The 20392-nt window shown below is 33.8% G+C and overlaps 1 protein-coding gene across 1 annotated transcript in view; it reads right to left on the bottom strand.

The window, feature by feature from the left end:
• The window catches only part of SYT14 (synaptotagmin 14), a 169226-nt gene that overhangs the window by 35654 nt on the left and 113180 nt on the right, over positions 1–20392 (bottom strand). The window contains exons 5-6 of the mRNA XM_039870318.1: positions 15119–15390; positions 10285–10734 (exon numbers count right to left, since the gene is read on the bottom strand). Of these exons, the coding sequence (XP_039726252.1) occupies positions 10285–10734; positions 15119–15390 (722 nt within the window). The remainder of the gene's footprint in view (positions 1–10284; positions 10735–15118; positions 15391–20392) is intronic.

Here is a 20392-nt window from a genome sequence, read left to right as displayed (position 1 = left end):
CTGTTTTTTTAGAACAGCTAAGAATGGTTTTATATTGGTGGTGGGGGGGAGGTACTAAAACAGGAAAAAAAAAAGGAATATGCGATAGAAATCATATTTGGCCTGCAAAGCCCTTCCCCTCAAAAAAATCAACTCTCACACTATATAGAAAAAGTTTGCCAACCCCTGCTTGAAATGTCAGTGGAAGTGACACATGTCAATTTTGGACTGAAACTGTAAGAGACAAGGATCAGTTTGCTACATCCTCTGTCTGACAACCAGCAAAGTTTCAGAAAGAACCTCCGCTATCAGTTTGAATCCCAGAGAGAAGACAACATGGAAGAGACACACAGTGGACATGCAGCACAAGTAAAAAGAAATCTTTGTTGTTTTTAAGCCATTAAAAGTTTCAAGGCTGTTATCTCAGAATAACCTAGCTTAAGCTGCCTGATACACTTTGCTAACATAATATGAGTTACTCTCTATTCCTGAAAATAATAATAAAACTACACTACCTTAATAGTTTCAAGTATACAGTACATACGGTACATTGGTTAGGTATTTATAACCAATGTACTGTATACTTGAAACTAATAAAAGAATATTTATAATTCAGACTTCTTAATATTACTCAAAATATATTTCTATAAAGTTAAATTTTAAAATCATTCAAGGCCTGAATTATATTTAGTTCCTGAAAAAAGTTATTTTACTAGCTGCCTGTATTGCTGGAATAAACACTTTTTGTACTGTTGGATTAAATGCTTTTGCTCTCTTTTCCAGATTGCTATGTTCTTTAGATTTTGAAACTTGAAAATCACATCGTAGTAATTATTACTTATGGAGTAGCACCTAAGATTACTTTAGAACACTAAATTTATTCACACATGAATAAGACCAAATAAACATTAGTTAATATTTACCAAGTTCCTATTCTGTGCCAGAGAGATTCCAAATTGTTTACATAGATTTTCTCCTTTAACCTTCACAAAAATTTTATGAGGCAGCTATTATTGTTTCATCCCCTTCTACAAATGAAGAAAATGAACAGAGAAGTTGATTATATACCCAAGAACAAACAGTTAAGAAGAAGCAGGAAACCAAGATGTGAAAGCAGGGACTGTAAATATTCCCAACCTCAATGCTACACCAATGCTCCCAAACGCAAATATAAACTTGGTCGTGAAAGTCTAACACTTTCAGCATTAAAATTGTAGTTTCCATTATCTAGTAATTACTTAATCTTTTATGACAAATCACAAGTGAGTTGGTATAAAGAAACCATTTTTATAGCTTGAACGCAACTTTAAGGAACAATATCAGCTTTCATTTCAAGAAAAAATACACCCCCCAAATAAATTGCTTGATATGAAAAATGTACTTATACTATATGCTGTTCTCCGTGAACTAAATGGTATCTTGTTCCTTTAAAAATGAGCCAAATTAAAGTTGTAGTTCACTTTAAGTTTTATTGTAGAATACTGAGATATATAACTTTTGATTGTTATATAATTTTATTTTGACATTAGATAATTAAAAATCTATGTGCATCACTTACTAAGTCTCAGTTTCTATAAGCTGTTCTAGCTTTTTCTACTAGAAAAAATATAATTAGTACCATTCTAAGCATCAGTTGCCCCAGTGACAGATTATAAAAAGAACATTGTAAATAGATAAGATTATAAACAGGTAAGCCTATGTAAACAATTCTATGAGGTAAAGGAAAGACAAAAATCATTATGTTTTTTAAGACTAGAGAATATCTTTATACTATAAAACAATAAATCATGGTAGAATAATTCAAATTAAATTAAGGATACCTATTTTTATTCGGGTAACAATATTTCTATTCTACAAAGATTTTCACATACCTTATTGCATTTAATCATCATGACCTTGTGAAGTACAGTAAGTCCTCACTTTTAACAATGTTGATAGATTCTGAGACTTTAAGCCAAACAACATATAACAAAACTGATTTTACCATAGGTTAATTGATATAAACAAGAGTTAAGTTTCTAGAGTATCTCATCAATGTCATAACAAAATGATGCTAAATGAAACGGACCTGATGTCCTCAGGCCAGGGAGCATTACTACCCCAATTGCTAAGAAGTGTACTATGGAGAATTAGCCTTTTCAGCAAAACGTCTCTGCACGCTCAACACCTAAAAATGTATTTTGCTAAGACGGGAGCTCCTGGGAGTGAATGAGCACACTTGCAGGGCTATGCTCATTTTCGGTGACAGAAATCACTTAACTCTACCCGCTTAACATAAACAGCATCAGGAATTCATATCAAGGGTTATCATGTACACTCGTTTTATGACCAGAATTATTCTTTGCTTTGAATAGAGTAAAATAAAGTGTCACTTTCAAATAGATATTTTTTTCTGCTCATTACATGTCTCTACAGCATCCACAGAACAAATGTGAAGATAAGACTAAAACCTCACTAATAAAAGATTTCCTTCAACTTTAATCTTTAAAAAATTAAGTTCCTTTGTACTAGGCTTGTCATTGTTTTTACAGATATATCTTACCTATTTACAATGTTCTGTTTTCAGTATCTCCTAAGCTCACAGTCTACTATAAGAACACAGTGTATCATGTGTAAAACTCTGTCTTTTCTAAATTTCAAGTTATCTAAAGAAAAAAACATTTTTGTAATGAGTATCAGTTCTCTTCAAATTCTCACTGCATGTCTAAATAGGCGTTACTCTGAAAAAGTAACATTAAACTCTGCCAATCTCAAAATATATGTCATGGCAGATATTATTAATTCAGGGGAAAAGAGTATAAGCAATATCATTTCTGTTGGTTGGTTTATAAAAACATATTCTGATAAAATACATTTTCATATCTACCATTTTTCAAAACTAGTACTACTTTAATAATTCTTCAGTGAAGAACCTATTTTAAATTATCTTTCAAGACTTTAAATGTGAAAATCCCTGCTATTTAACATAAACATGATGGGAAAAAATGACAAGAAAAAATAAAATGTTGTTTCTCTTTGTTATTTCTCTTATTGTAAAGGGTAGACCTCAAGAACAACCTCATTCAATGTTATTGTTCATTAATTATCATCCACCCACCAAATGGTAAGATAACAAATAAGAAGCACAGTGGATACAACTATTTTATTATTATTGTGAAACAATCCAGAAGATAATTGCTCATGGTAATGTAATAAAGTGCTTCTTTAAAGTAAAAAAAAGTATAATTTCACAGCTGTTTGTAATAATGAAGGCATGTATTCAGGATGTTCACCATTTAGATCTTCCAAGGAACAACTTTTAAATAGTAGTCAATATTTAGAATTGAATGTTATGTATCTGTAAAAACACTATTTTACCCGCTCTTGCTCTATTTGATACATTTTAGAGTGTCCTTAATTATAGAATAGGCTGCTCACTTGGACCTGAATTTACCTGTCATAATCTTGACTCCAGTCTAAAATGATCAAATAGTACTTTCTGTAAAGTTTGTGTTCATCTGTCTTGTTAGTATTATAACCAACTTAAATCAGTATCTTGGAAAAGTTAACTGCATAAAATAAAATATAGCAGAAGAGAAAAGTAATACCTGTACTTTAAGCTTATTCTTTAATTTTCTGGTTTATTTTTGAAAAAGTAATACACACAAAACAAGAATGAGGTGTACAGTGGTCCTTGGTGGCCTACAGTTTAAGCGGCTGCGTAGCTGAACTAAATGAATCCTGGTAGGGTCCTTGATGTTTTCTAGTCCATACACTAAATATTAAAAAAAAGTTTTAATCACAAAAACTTAACTTTTCTCCTTTTTCCTGCATTTTCAAAATTTTTCAGACTTAACATTTCAAGTTGACTTCTTTTTATCTTGTGAACTAAGAATCTAATTCAAACAAAAACTTCCTTTTATGCTAATTTAGCTTCTCCCTTTCACTGATTTATCTGATAATAAGTCTTGTGAGACTAGTTTTTCCTCTCTACTAATAACATATACTCACTTAATTTCTCTTTGAATAACTGTCTCTAAACAGGTCTATAACTAGTTTTACACTAACGCGAGCCATGACTCATATTACTGCTGTCATCTAGGGACCTAAATTGCACACGTGTAGCCGTCTCCTTCATGTAATTTTTAACTGTGATCATTAGTTTATCAAGAAGTATTTATTTTAAATTGCTTTATGATGAAGTGTAATCTACATTTAGAAAATGTGGATTTTTATTGATAATGGTAGTATGTTAATTTCAGTGAATCCTGAAATAGGTGAAGCTAAGTTTTTAAAGGCATTTGCGAGCAACAAGCCTAAAGTATGACTTTTAGAGGGATGTATGTTTCAATTATAGATGTAAACAATAACTTACCTCTCTTAAAAATAAAATAGTACAAATATCAAACTAAATTCATTCAATCTATTAACATAAAGATAGGATATTTTTGAGATACAGGGACTTTAGAAATTAAAGGCTGAAATTACAAGTAACTAAAAGATCAGTAAGTTTTGAAGAACTTGATCATTTTTCAGAGGCTGTGGCATTATAGTCTTGAATGAGAAATTATATAAGCATATATGTCCCTAATTAATCAATTATTATTTAAAAATAAAATGATTCCTGATGGGTTCCTATTCAGTTACCTTGAGATGCATACTACTTGATTCTTGGTCATAAAAGATTCCTATTAGGGCTATTTTAAAGATACTGGTATCTATCACATAATAATGTTATGTGAAACTTAGAATTTAAAATGAAAACCAAAACAATATTTCATAAAGATCTATGCACCCCTATGTTCATGGCAGCACAATTTACAACAGCCAAGCTATGGAAGCGACCTAAATGGCCATCAACAGACGACTGGATAAAGAAGTTGGGGTTCATATAGACAATAGAATATTACTTGGCCATTAAAAAAATGAAATCCTACCATTCGCAATGACATGGATGGAACTGAGGTTATTATGCTGAGTGAAATAAGTCAGACAGAGAAAGATAAATACCACATGATTTCACTTACATGTGGAATCTAAGGAACAAAAAGAACAAACTAATCAAAAACAGATTCACAAATATAGAAGGCAATCTGGGGATGGCCAGAGGGGAGAGATGTTGGGGGGTTGGGAGAACGGGGTGAAGGGTTAAAGAAGTACAAATTAGTAGTTAATAGATGGTCATGGGGATGGGGAGCACAGCAAAGGGAATGCAGTTAGCATTAATGTAACGGCTAGGTGGAGAGCCAGAGGAGAGAAAGAGCAATTAGGGGGATCATTTTATGAATTATATAAATGTCTAACCAATGTACTGTATACTTGAAACTAATAAAATTTTTAAAAATGCAAAAAGAAACTGGTGAAAAAAAATTTTAAATGATCAAGTTTATCTGAACATGTTGATGAATCAATTTAACAAGTGCTCACTGAACATCTATGTTCTAGGTTCTATGAAAAATACCATATAAGTAAAACATACAGTCGCTATTCTCGAAGTGTTTAAAATCTAGAAGGAAGACATAAAACAAGTTTGACAGAAAGAATAAAAAGACTAGCTGCAAAAACAAGCACAAGAAGCAATAACTCAGAAATAACATGTATCGTATTCCATGCACTCACTCAATCATCTACCCATCCAACACGTATACAGCAATTATCAGTACTAAAAATTTGGTATACAAAGATAGATAAGATCAACTAATTTAAGTTATATTAGAAATAATCAAACAAATTTCTATAAAGGTGGGATTTAAATCAGATTTAAATGAAATCTGAGATTCTAATAGACTCAAATTATGATTGGTATTGACATCTGGATGCCCATTCTCACCACTATATTCAATACAGTATAGGAAGTCCTAGCCACAGTAATCAAATAAGAAATAAAAGGCATCCAAATTAAAAAGGAAGAAGTAAAAATGTCACTATTTGCAGATGGCATACTATATATAGAAAACCCTAAAGAATCCACCAAAAATTAATAAAAGAATTCAGCAAAGTAGCAGTATACAAAATTAATATAAAGAAATCCGTCAAGTTCCAATATACTAATAACAATCAGAAGGAGCAATTAAGAAAACAATCCCATTTACAACTCCATCAAAAAGAATAAAATACCTAGAAAAAAATTTAATCAAGAAGGTGAAAGAAAGACTGTACTCTGAAAACTATGACACTGAAAAAGAAACTGAAGAGGACATGAATAAATAAAAGGAGTATACCATGTTCATGGATTGAAAGGATTAATATTGTTAAAATGACCACAATACCTAAAGCAATCTGCAGATTCAATGTGATCCCTATCAAAATACCAATGACATTTTGGTATCATGTAAATGAAGGCCAATTCCTGATACTGGTCATTTCTTTTACTTTAATGTTTATTCTGTTGTCTGTACTTCTTCACCAAGACAAACTTCCACTACTCTCCTCCTTTTCAGAATCTTTTCAATATGCTTTCTGGTACTCCTGATCTATGATAAAATCCAGAACTTTAGTTTCTTTTCAAAACCCCTAACATCTTGCTTTTGTTGAAACCCAATTCTTCCCTGAAGATACATCATCCTCTGTAGACTTTTCCTCCTGATTATTCCTTCATATCTGAAAAGCTTCAGGGTCAGGAAACAAAGTTCTCTGCTGTTTTTTCTAAAGTTGTTCCTCTAAAATTGTGGGGGAAAAAATGACTTTTTTCTTTTAAGGCTCATATTATCCTGTCCTCATAGACATTCTGTCTTGAACATTTCATCTTCATTCCCTGAACATTTCTTCTTTCTTCTTTGAGAATAATGACTTTGATTCAATTTTCCTTTATATTTCAATTTCTGCTACCGTCTTGTGTGGTTTCAGTGTCCATGTGGATAATCCATCCAAGAACCTGGCTTCTCTTGACCAACTTATCTACCTCCAGTGATTTTTACCTTTATTCTATCTCAGATGTCCATTCTTACCATCACTCTGGACCCTGGTCATCAAATCACATTAGGTGAAAACATTCTCCTTTCTGACCACAGTCCCCATCTTTCCACATTCCTTGCTCAACTACTCCTCTCATAGCTGTTCTTTGATATCCTTGGGCATTCAGTCTACTAACCTTTATTCTTCCTCCTATCAGTCCATTTCCAGCTTCGCTTCTCTCTTTATTCCACTTAGATTTCATGGTCCACAATTTAAATAAACACCTTGAAACTATTTGTGCTTCTCTGTTCATGCCAGACACATCAATTCATATCTTTCTTCAAGTAACTCTCCTATATCTTACACTCCATCTTTTTGTTACATCATTTACATTAGTATTTAAGCATGCCTAAATCTCTCTTAATTTCAAAAACATCTTTCCTGAATCCCCACTTTCCAAATACTGTCCCCCCTCTCTTCCTATTTTCACAGCCAAACTTGGTGGGAAAGTTGTCTACATGATTGCCACTCTATTTCAGATTCTGGCCTCTCTACCCCACTTAAACTAGTCCCTCCAAGGCTCCCCATTACCTCCATATCCTAAATGCAAGGGGTAGTTCTCACTACTCAGATTATTGGCCCACTGGCGGCACTTAACAAAGCTGATTATACCTTCCTCCATAACTTCATTCTTGGCTTTTGTGCCATTTTACTACCTCTTTCTTCCTACCTTATTTCTCCTTTCTCCAACCTTGAAATCTAGGAGTTCCTGAGGACCTTCTCTTCTCACTCCTGAGCCAATCCCATCCACTCCCATGTCTACTTCCCATAATTCTGTGTTCACATACAACTATAAAATGGAATTGAATTTAATGAAATATAGACATCTCAGAACATATTAAGTACACGCTATCATTAGAACTTAAGAAAACTTAAGTTTTCCACTAGGCCTCGTCCTTCCTCTCAGCCCTTTGCTTCCCTCTAGCTAGAAACACATCTGTTTATTCATCCTCGCCACAATGACCAGGGGCCAAATACCCTCACCCTTTCTGACTCTCTATTTTTCTTTAAACTAACAAATGATTATCATAAATAATACAAATAATACAGAAGTAAACAAATATATAAGCAAAAAAATCACCTTAAACTTTACCATCCATAAATTGTTATTAGATAAACATTTTGCAGATATTCTATAAATATGTACAGAAATAGGAATAGAAATATTTTTATAAAAAATGGGATCAAACCAGTTCTTTATTTAAAACCATTTTACTTTATATAAATTTAATAGAAGAAAATGAAATAAAATAATTGAACTTTATGTAAATATTTCTTCTTCACAGAGAGATTATTTTCTAAATAAATGATGTTTTTCTAAGTTAATACATCTATGCTAAGAGAACAGTTATGAAGAGGAATAAAAGGGGAATAATTAGGTTGCAAACAGAGAATACCTGCAGATTTGATTTGCATGTGTGTATAGCTCTATAAGGGTATTTACTGAAAACTTCATGAATTGGTAAAGAATATCCCACCAAGATGAAAGCAGACTTACAGAGTGTTATCTGACTATATGAGTATGCACCTCAACTAAAGAAGTCATACGCACATATAATATTCAACTTCAATTCCTACTTGTCTAGAGGAGAGGTCAGCAAACATTTTCTGTAAAGGGCTAGATAGTAATACTTTAGGCCCTGTGGGCTATACTAGTTTTCTATTGATGTGTAACAAGTTACCACAAACTTAGTAGGTTTTAAAATACCCATTTATAATCTCATGGTTTCTGTACCTCAGAAGTCTAGAGGGTTTCAACTGGCTTCTCTGCTAAGAATCTCATAAGGCTGAGTTCAAGGGGATGGCTCAGCTGGGCTCTTTCTTATCTGTAGGATCTGGGGAAGACTCTTCTTCCAAGTTCATTCAGGTGTTGGCCAAATTCAGTTTCTTGCAGCCGTAGGACTGAGGTCCCTACATTCTTGCTGGCAGGTGGTCAGAGCTCTTAGAGGCCTCCCTGTCAGCTCCTAGAGGCTGCTCGCAGGTTCTTCTACCACAGGCCTTTCCAGCTCAGCACCAGAGAACTTCACGCTGAATCCCTCTCATGCAGTATATTTATTTTTTCTGCTACCAATCAGCGAAACCTCTTTTCTTTTAAAGGGTTCATGTAATTAGGTTAGGCCCATGCAGATGATATATCACCTTAATGTCAACTGATTAGTAACCTTAATTACATCTTCAAAATCCCTTTGCCCTGTAACAGAACACAGTCACAGGAGTAATACCAGAGAATGAAGTCATGGCCACCAGTCTGTGCCGTGGTCCCCATGGGTCACATTCAACCCACATGTAAAATGTATTCACCCCAGCTCAAGGCTCCTAAAAGTCTCATCCTATTATATTATCAGTTCAAAGTAGAATCTAAATCTCATTACGTTAAAGTCCAAAATCTTATCTAAATCATCTAAATCTGGTGAGGATATAGCTATTCATATAATTCATTAAGTATAACTCCTGGGAAAAATTCTTCCTACTTATGGACCTACGTAACTAAAGAGACAAGTTGTCTGCCACAATGCTTCCAACGTTTAAAAATTTTAAGACCAAAAGGTGATAGTAAATACAGTATAACCCCCTCTGGGTTTGTAGGATGATACCAGCCATTACTGAGAAAGTTGATAACTCAGTATAATGTTAAATTTCAGAGTCGACATTTTCAGAAAATGCCTTTCTAAAAAAATGATACTGGCAGTTTATCAGGAGAGAAAAAAGTGTAGGCAATTTTTCAGATGTAAAAAGACAAATTGAATGTTCTGCCATTCTTAATATGGTTTTTAAACTTTCTCGTTATTTGCTCTGAGTGATCACTAGTTAAAATGATATGGTTCTACTGTGAATGAAGCGCCTAAAGAACAAATGCTGCGTGGAATAAGTTCAATGAGATTCTAACCTTGTACTTATGCTTATACATTTAAAAGCTTAAAAACATGTCCCAGGCAGCAGAACATATTCTATGAGAGCAAATAATTTCTGCAGCATATCAAGGAAGATATAGGGCTAGATAGTCCTTAATATTATTATTACCTTGTTTTAACATGGAAAGAAAACAATAAATTCTATAAGGAGTTCAGATGATGTCATAGTCAAGCATCTAATAAATGTTTAACAAAGGAACAAATGTTTAAGACACTGGGCTAGACTCTGTACAGGATAAAATAAAATACATAAAATAAATCATATAATCTTCAAGGGCCACTATTACAGATGAGAAAAAATTATATCTACCTATCAGGGCTTAGAAACTTTGTAAAGGTATGATTACTATGTAAAAAATAGACTGAAAAAGTTGTTGGGTTTATGATAGATTTTTTAAAATAGTGCATATTATATACCATGAACTTAAACTGTATTAAGGCTATTTGATCAGATACTCACAGAATGACTGTAAGAAGGTTCCAATATCACAGGTAATGACATTTTCCCTTGAAGATTCAATTTTGTTAAATAAAAAATCTTTTCCCCCACAATCTTTTCTTTTTTCATGCGATGTACACCATACAGTCTAAACCGAACTGCATAATTTCCAATCATCTCAGATTCGACATGATTAAATTTGAATGTTTCTGTGAAGACGGGGCATGGTCCTCTCTGGATGCTGGTTTTTGCCCTCTGTTTCTTTATGGGGAGAAGAACAAGGTGTACTTGCCATGAGTTGCCACCTGTCCTGTTATATGCTGGGATATCTGTGACAGCTGTCACTGTTACCAGAAGCTTCTGTTCTTGTGAGTCATAGTCAAAAGTCACATCCAGTGTGCCATACTTAGCTTCTGGCTCAGGATCAAAAGGTTTAGGAAGCTGTGAAGATGATCCTTGGGCTGATATGTCCTAAGAAAAGCAAATTTAAATGTTTTCAGTTTTTAACTCTATCATAATGTAGCATGTAAAAAAACACCTGATAATTCTTTAGAAAAATGATGTGAAAACTGTTCTGATTTGTTATCGCAAAGTAAGTAATAATATTAACAGTTAACTACAATCAGAAGCTACTCTAAAGGGCCAGGGTAGTATAAGTGGTAATTTAAACTCAAAAAATTATCATAAAGACACAGAATTTGATGTTCACCATTACAATTTTGAGAAAGTTTGATATGTTTCTATAATTAGAACTGAAAATACACACTTCAAAGTGTATCTCTGTTCTTTCGTAGGAAACTACTAAATTTTACTTTCAACATTATTAACAATGCAACTGACAGTTCAACATTAGCTGGAGAAAAAGAGAACATAAATAAAAGTATTATGCTTTTGAATAAAAACGGTCCCCTTTTCAAAGTTTGTTCTAAAATGCCCCCATTTGTAATAGAATGTAAACACATTTAAGCTTAAAAATCAATGGAAATGTGAAATATGAGAGTTTAAAACAAAGGCCTTAAAACATTTGCAGCCAAATACTTATTTTCCATAACATATACTATTTAATTTTTAATCAGAATTTAAACTACATATTATTTCTAATACTAATTACTGTTGAAAATGGCAGAATACACACTTCAAAGAAGTTTAAGAAAGACCAAAACTGTTCATTTTAATTATGAGATTAAAAGAAATTGTACCCATTTTACCTGTAATTGTGTCTAATTCCTGCCAGTGTAAATATATGGAACATAACAGGAGTTTCAGCTAGTAATGACAGTGCCAAACCCAGGTCTCTGACCCTTCAACTATACCACTTGCTCCTTCAAGTATTTTAATAAATCTTAAATGTTTTTCATTTTACAATGTACACCGATTTTATAGTTTTCTAAATTTTTCTTAACTTTATTTAGTGCCTGCTAATAGTCACGACTCCCAGTCTTCTGTTTTTGCATTTCCCAGAAGACTACCTGAGTTTTAGCCAGAAACACACTGCCTCACAGGAGACTATACTTCAAAAATTTCCTTTAGCTGATATGACTATGAGACTCAGCTCTGGCCAATGGGAGGCAAACAGAAGTTATGCGTGAAACATCCAGATCGGGCGTACTCTCTCTCGTGCTGTTCCCACGGAAGAGCAGATACACAGAGGGTGTGTGGGTCAGCATGGACCCTGTGGAATAGAACACGACCCTAGGGGAGGGCAGAGTGAAAAAAAAGAAGGAACGGGCCCCAAACGATATTGTAGAGCAAAGCTACCTACTCACCCTGGACCGTCGTCGTTAGTGGTTTTTAGCCACTGCATTTGACTCCTTGGTATAGCAGCTTAACACGTACACTATTACACCTACTACATGCCAGGCAAGATGCAGCAAAAAAACCCCAAAAGAAACAAGCCTTTGACCTTATAAATCTTACATGTTTACCTCTGGTGACCCACTTGGTAACATGAAAAAAAAGATGACAAATGAAGTACAATACTTGGGAGAGGGAACAAAGTCTCATACAAGACTTGTTTTTCAATGCAATAAGATTAAACATGATAAATATATCCTTACTCTGTAAAAAAAAAATTTACATTTAGACAAAAATGTTTTAATGCATGCCACTTCATAATGGTAATTAAAGATGATTAATTACATGGCTTTGATTTTTCAATTAAATATTTTCTAAAATAGAGTCGCAACAGCTAAGATTTTAAGGCAATAAAAATTTTCATAAGGTTTTAGACAGCTATTTCTGAATTTTGTTTTGGTGTCTCCTCAATTTTTTTCCTGGGCATTCTGACAATTCTCGTGAAACTGAGGGTTAAGAGTGGGACCTTTGGAGATGGATCTAATATTTGTATTCTGCAAATAGGCAATTAGAAAATCATCTTTCCTTTCAAGGTGTCTTAATCAAAGTTTTGAATAATCTTCAGCTGGCAACAGGTCAATACCAGAGTTTCTGAACTCCTTACCATGGAACTCTTCTGAACCCTGGGTGCTCTCCCAGTTCAACAGGGCATGTGGGCAGGCTCTAAGATAGCTACCCTGAATTAAACCAAGAGGAAAGTAAGAATATTGTATCTGATTAATATCTATTAAAGGAAAAGTGAAAAGTGACATAAACTTGAAAAAAACACGAGTGAATTTTATACTAACATAGGCTATCTGCACCCAAATATTTATGTATTGTGCATTTGCTATAGAAGACACAAAACTGAGCAGGGTAGAGGAAACTCATAAGAAGTGTTAATGCAAATAGCAAGTTAGCAGCTTCTGATATATGGGCAAAACTCACAGGCTGTGTTAACTATAGATAATGATCAAGGAAATAAGAGACACAGGCAGAATTCTGAAGATGTGTTAAATATAGACAGTAACTAAGTCACTAACTTGTAAGATATGTTAAAGACAGAATAAATAGAAAATGTGATATAACAAATGAGTATTACCTATGAAAAGGAATAGAAAGCCCAAGACATGATCATGTCATCTCTGGGCTGATAGCTGTCACCCATGTGTTCTATTTAGGAAATGCAGATAAAACCTATGGCTATTTAGAAAGCCAACTGGCAAGTTTTACTGGTGACCAGGTATACTTGCCTCTGCCTTTCTCCCATAAAACAAGTTACATGTTTTTGGCCCTAGGCGCCTGTGCGAATCTCACCTCTCGTTCTCGTTACACCATCATAATTGGGGAATGTTATGGAGCAGAAAGAGTGAGATGGGACATATGGGCATTACGTAAACCAGGATTCATATAGCGTGGTTCTGCCACCTGTACCTACTGGCATCCTACCCTAAGTGTGCTACCCTACCTCATCTTCATCCTCTCACTTTAAATTTGAAATAGATTAAAACGCACACGTATGCACGCACACACACACGTGCACATGCACACAGTGTAATCTGAGCATCTTAATTTGGCCCGGGAGTCCTCTGGGATAGCTTGCCTGGTGGTATACCTGGAAGGTTCCAATGCATCGCAGTAATTTCCCACACAGTTATGTCAAGAGGGGCAATACAATGTTAAGAGCACTGATTTTGCAGTCAGGCAGACCTGGGTTTGAATTACAGTTGTACCATTTGAGAATTGCTTATACTTGGGTGAATGGCTTAACAATTTGAATCTTCATGTATTCATTTGTAAAACAGAAACAACAACTTCCTGAAGACGAGGTTGCTAGAATTAAATGAGTTACGTAAAGTTCACAGCAAAATTTCTGTCACAACTGGTGATAGCTATTGTTGTTGTTAATTCCGAGTTCCAGGCTTCACCATTAACTTGCTAACTATCTCCATAGTCTGCAAACCTACCAGACAGCTGCCTCTAACGTGTTCAGATATAGAACACCGAGAAACAGTCTATGTGAAAGATCATGAAATATCGATTTATTAAACTTACAATACCAATGTAGAATTTTCTTCTAAGTTAGATATTATATTATAATACAAGAAATAGTAGAAAAGTAGAAAAACAGGTAAAAAGTGTTTTTAGAATTATGTAAGATAAATTTAAAATTACGGAAATTCTATTCCTAGCGCTCCCTCCATTGTTTAATTTTGGCAGTAAATGAAAATTCACCTCGTAATAAAACTGACACACTACAGTTTTATGAAATACTGTCTGGGACAAAAGTTGTAAAAACTTGCAATCTAAAAGAAAATAAAATTTAAAAGTAAACACTACCTTATGAAAACCTATAGATTACTTTTATAGTTTTTATCATTATAAAGATTAAAATAAATTCTTTTTAGAACATGAAAGACTTTAAAAGTGTAACACCCTTATTTTTGTCATTTTCATATTTTTGCTCCAAAAAAGAAAGTAACTTAAAACACAACCAATTGCTCTGAATGCATGATGTCATGAATTCAAATTTCATTAGTAAAGCTGAACATGACTTATCTCTTCCATATTCTATGATATGAAAATGCAAAATTTTTATTTTGAAAGACTTGTAAAGCATTAATGGGCACCCTCCCCACAGAAAAAATAGCCAAAATAAAATAACTTTTAAAAAGACAGAAACATAAATAGGAACCTCAAGATCAAAGAAACAGGTAAATAATTCCAAAATGTTTTCTATAAAATGTTAAATGAGGTTGAAACTTGGGGGAAGATCATTTTTCAGTTTCTTGTGTACTGCTCTCAGTTTTAGGTACCCATCTTCCTTTGTGGGTGGGGGGAGCTGAAGAATGTTGGGACACCCCTGATAAATCTGCTGGATAAAGATCAGATCTAAGATAGAAACTGGTACCATAAGCCACAAAGGATAAGATAGTGATAAAATCTTCTTACCAAGAAGAGAAGCACGGGATAATTATCCTCCAAATAACATTCATTTAAAAAACTATGTGCTTTTACTTACTTCAGGGCTCAGGACTGCAGTGCTGTCACTTGGAACATCTTCTTCATATCCTTTATTATGAAAACTTTCTATTTCATGACCTGTGCTTCCTTCACTTGGGCACTTGTTATATGAGCATCTTGGACTGTTGCTGCAGTGGGAAAATTCACATTTACTGTCCCCAATTTCTGAGGGTGTACATGAGAGATGGGGAGAACCACTGTCATCCTGATATGGTGGTGGCTGCAATTCATCCAGTGGGGGTGTTCTTCTCATTCTCTGAATGCAGTTTCCTGATAATGATTAAGAATCTGGTCACTGTTTCCAATTAGCCTCAACATGCAGTACAGTCCACAATAATTGTAAATAACTTAAAAATGTTAAATGGATTAAAAATGTGTGGCAATGTAACTATTAGATTTACTAATGAGTTTTCTTTCCTAGTTCAGATGCAGAAATAAACTAATCTGGTTTCCCACTCCTCTCCTACTGGACAATAAGATCAGGAAAAATAAAAGTCATAAACTAAGATAGATCCTGTTATATACTATAAAAATAAGAGTGATAAATATTAGTGAAATGACATATTTATTTAGTTTTTCCTTTTAAAACAATACTGAAGCATACATACTGCATCTGCTCCCTTAGATCTGTGGCCTCTTTAGTCCCAATAGGTAAAAATACAGTAGGTAAAACAAACATAAAAACTTTATTTTCTTAAATTACTGAGATGAACTTATACTAACATTCAGCTTAACAGAAACTATTTTCCACATCTATGTTAGAACCCGAAGCCTAAAATGAAGTGCATTGTGAATCAAGGCCTACTCCCCATCGATCAGCAAAGGCTGAAGGCTGCATTCCATCTGATTCCAACTCCATTATCAGGAGGTCACTCCCTGCCTCATTCTATTCTACGTCTGTACTCCTTCTGAAGTATGGCTCCCCCTTGTCTGAAGCAGGCATCTCCACCTCCAGCAGTTAATTTGAAACCACATTTTCTTTCACTCTTAAATTATCCTTTTAGTGTTTTTCTCAATGACTGAGAAGAAACATGTCTATGAATAGGACAGAGGTCGGAGCATGAGGGGGATGTAAGGAAATAGAGTTCAGTATACAATTTAAGAATAGCTAAGTCTTTGTAGATGAATCCTGAATGCCATACCAGATATTAAATTTAAACAGTGCTCAGTTTTTCTTTTAATGGACAATGAATCTTTCTCAAAAGAGGGACCCTGAAAAAAGATAGCTTATATTATAATTCTTATAATGGAGTTTAGTTAAAATGTTCAATAGGTCTTCTGTTCTTCCTCAGATAGAAAACTTAACACAAGAACTATAAAACTCATTTTAAAATGATTACAACACCTGGTTCAAATGAAAAATGTTAATTTGTAGGAACAGCACAAATTTGCATATTTGCTCAGAAGTCCTAATTCTGAAAAAAGGAAAATTAAATGTCTTACCTAGTGAGTCTAACATACAGTTTATAAAACATATGCAAAAAATAGAAGTTACTGAAATCATATAGTGAAAGCTGCACTTGAAAAGAGAAGACAGGTTAAATATCCTACAGGTAACAGCCAATAAAAAACAATATCCCAGATTTCAGAGTGGAGCTTCCAGGAAAGCTTTTGTTTTCTGATAAACGCAGGCAGACTGATCTGGGATGCTCCTTTTGTCCACTGGCCTTTTCCTATCCTCCTGCCTGGAGGTGCAGCAGCCATCCTGTAACCATGAAATAACAAGCGTGGAAATGAGAGCTAAGGATGGAAAAGCAGAAAAACAAAGCATCTGGGCATCTGAAATATCAGTAGGTCCCTAGTTCCTTGGTGCCTGAGACAAATCCCTATTTGTTAGAAACAAAACAAAACAAAAAACCTCCAAAACAAACAAACAAAAACCCAGCAACAAAAAACTGATAGTTGGATTTCTGTTGTTTCCAAATATATTCTCTACTGGTAATTTTTAAATCATTAAACCGGTCTTGGTTTAATACCCTTGAATCCCTTCCCTTAAGATCGTATATTTAATCATCTATTGAATTATAAATTAAATGAGAATATTTACTGTTAATAAAACATGAAGTTAATAAAAATTTTTCAAATGTAGTGGTTCTAGGAGTCAGCATACCATCATTTCCTTTACTTTTATTTTATTTCTTCAAGAGAGGTGATCTTTCCCAGAAGTCTCTCAGGATATTACTCGACAGACAGAACCAGGTCACATGTCTATTTCTAAACCCACTTCTGGTAGGGGGAGTGGGATTAGCATAATTGGCTTAGATTAATCAGAAGCCAACAAATTAAAGCTTGGGATAGAGTCAATTTCACTGTTCATATCTATATGGAAAAGAGTAGATGCCACTCACCAAGAAAAAATGGGAGAAGACTCATAAATAAAATTAGAAATGAAAAAGAAGAGATATTACAACTGATATCCCAAATACAAAGAATCATGAGAGACTACTATGAACAATTAGATGCCAAAAAACTGGACCACCTAGAGGAAATGGATAAATTCCTAGAAACAGACAACCTACTAAGACTGAATCTAGCAGATTTTTTTGAACATAAGACCTGAGACCATAAAACTCCTAGAATAAAACACAGGGGGTAAACTCCCTGACACTGACCTTGACAATGATATTTTGGATTTAACAACAAAAGCAAGGGCAACAAAAGCAAAAATCAGTAAGTAAAACTATACTGAATTAAAAAACTTCTCTACAGCAAAGGAAATCAACAAAATGAAAAGACAACCCCTCCGATGGGAGAAAATATTTGCAAATCACATATCAGATAACGGGTTAATGTGCAAAACATATAAACAACTCATATAACTCAAAAGCAAAGAAAACAATCTGATTTAAAAATTTAGAGGAACTAAATAGACATTTCTCCCAAGAAGACATCCAAATGGGCAATATGTACATGAAAAGGTGCTCAACATCACTAATCATCAGGAAATGCAAATCAAAACCACAGTGAGGTATCGTCTCAGACCTGTTAGAATGACTATTAACAAAAAGACAAGAGATAATAAGTGCTGATTGGGATGTGGAGAAAAGAGAACACTTGTGCACTGTTGGTGGGAATGTAAACTGGTGAAGCCACTATGAAAACAGTATGGAGGTTCCTCTAAAAACAGGACTACCATATGATCCAGCAATTCCACTTGTATATTTATCTGAAGGCAAAAAAACATCACTACATTGAAAACACATCTGTACTTTCATGTTCACTGCAGCATTATTTATAATAGCCAAAACATAGAAACAGCCTAAGTGTCCACTGACAGATGAATGGACAAAGAAAATGTGATACAGGTACACACACACACACACATCAGATATATTATTCAGCCATAAGAAACTAATCCTGCCACTTGTGACAACATAGTTGGACCTTGAAGGCATTATGCTAAGCAAAATAAGTCAGAGAGAAAAATATAAATACTATATGATGTCACTTATATGTGGAATCTAAAACAACTGAACTCATAGATAGCAGAGGTGGGGTGGGGGGATAGGAGAAATGGGTGAAGGTTGTCAAAAAGTATAAACTTCTAGATAAACAAGTCCTGGGAATGTAATGTATATAGCACAGTGGCCAGAGTTAACTAAATTGTATTGTATATTTGAAAGTTGCTAAGAGGCATCTTAAAAGTTCTTATTAGAAAAATATATATAACTATGTGAGGTGACTGATATTAACTAAACTTACTGTGGTAAACATTTTGCAGTACATACATGTATCAAATAATTATGTTGTATACTTTGTTGCATGCCAAGTATACCTCAATAAAACTGGAAAAAGAAAAGTAAAAAATAAATACACATGAATCAAAAGCAAAAATAAATAAATAAAGTAGATGCCTAAAGCATATAGGGTCCAGGAAAGAGGAGCATAAAAGATGTTGGCTAGAAAAACCAACATGATCAAGTTCCCGCCTTTTTTATCCTTCAGTCGGGTAATCTGATTTGTTTTCACCTTTATTAAAATACCTTCTCTTTCTGTGACTCTTTTCCCTTTTCTCGACTTCCTTTTGATGTGGGATCAGCACAATATAATTTCTGTCTGGTAATGTTACACCTTACTCCTTCGGTTTACTTTTCCCTGTCTAGTTGCCTGCCAACTGGGGTGTTTACACAGCTGAGCCACAGTTTAGATTCAGTGTAACTGCTCCAGAGACTAAGGTACAATTTACTCAAAACAGGGTAGTGACATTTAAAGATGCTAAGTAGGCTCCATAGGTAGACCTCACTACTGTTTCTGGATTTGAGAGAAACAATTTTAAAGCTGCAAATTGAAATATGTAAATTATTTGGAATATAAAACTATGTATTATATACAGCAATATAAGTTATAAATTATATCATTATAATTATATAAATCCTCAAAGTTCTGAAAATACCTTTTCTTCTGTACAAATGTATGTCGAATAGAAATTCCATTAAAATGATACAATTAAGAAGATTTCACCTTTTTAAAAACTTTTGAAATAATCTTTTTTTCTCTGACTTCTTCATATCGTCTACATAGTGTAATAACTAAGAATTGGCTTAAATTTAGCTGAAATTGGAAAAATTTTAAGATAATTGTTTTACAAAGTAACAATTTATAATATAGTTGTTAAATTACACTGTAAACATCAAACCCTAAGAAGAAATTTCTAGTGGGATGATCAAACACCAAAATGATGATGCCCTACTATTACTTTATCTTTTGTTTTACAATGTAATTTCATACCCTATTTTACAGAAATGATATATCCATAAAAAGGTTCATGCATGTATATATTTTAAGCATTTTAATCTACCATCTGCGTATTGCAGAGCACCTACAAAGCAAGACAAAGTGCCTTCTAACCGTGGGAAAAGTAGGATGCATGGATGTCTGGAATACAACCTATAATTCTTAACATTATGTTTTAAGACAGTGGTTTTTAAAGTTTGAGAACTGAAGCTCTAAAATGGTGGCGAATATACATCTGTAGAATTCCCTGTTCAAGTGCCTGTGGAAATTTGCCAAAATTGATTTGATAGTGCATAATAAAGGCTCAACACATTTCACAAAACTGGAATGTAAAAAGGATGTTATCTGACCACAGTAGAATTAAACTAGAAATTGGGAACAAAAATAGAAATTAAAAAATCTATAAAAATCTAAATAAAATAACAAGAAATTAAAATATACTTCAAATAACCGGTGGATCAATGAAAAAAATCACAAGAGAAAACTAGGAGAAATGAAATAATAAAGAGCAGAAGTCAAACAGAAAACAGGCATATGA

Source organism: Pteropus medius, unplaced genomic scaffold, assembly GCF_902729225.1.
Source record: "Pteropus medius unplaced genomic scaffold, Ma_sr-lr_union100, whole genome shotgun sequence".
Classification (NCBI taxonomy): domain Eukaryota; kingdom Metazoa; phylum Chordata; class Mammalia; order Chiroptera; family Pteropodidae; genus Pteropus; species Pteropus medius.
Note: the sequence above shows the minus strand (reverse complement) of the source record. Positions and strands in the feature narration are given on the sequence as shown.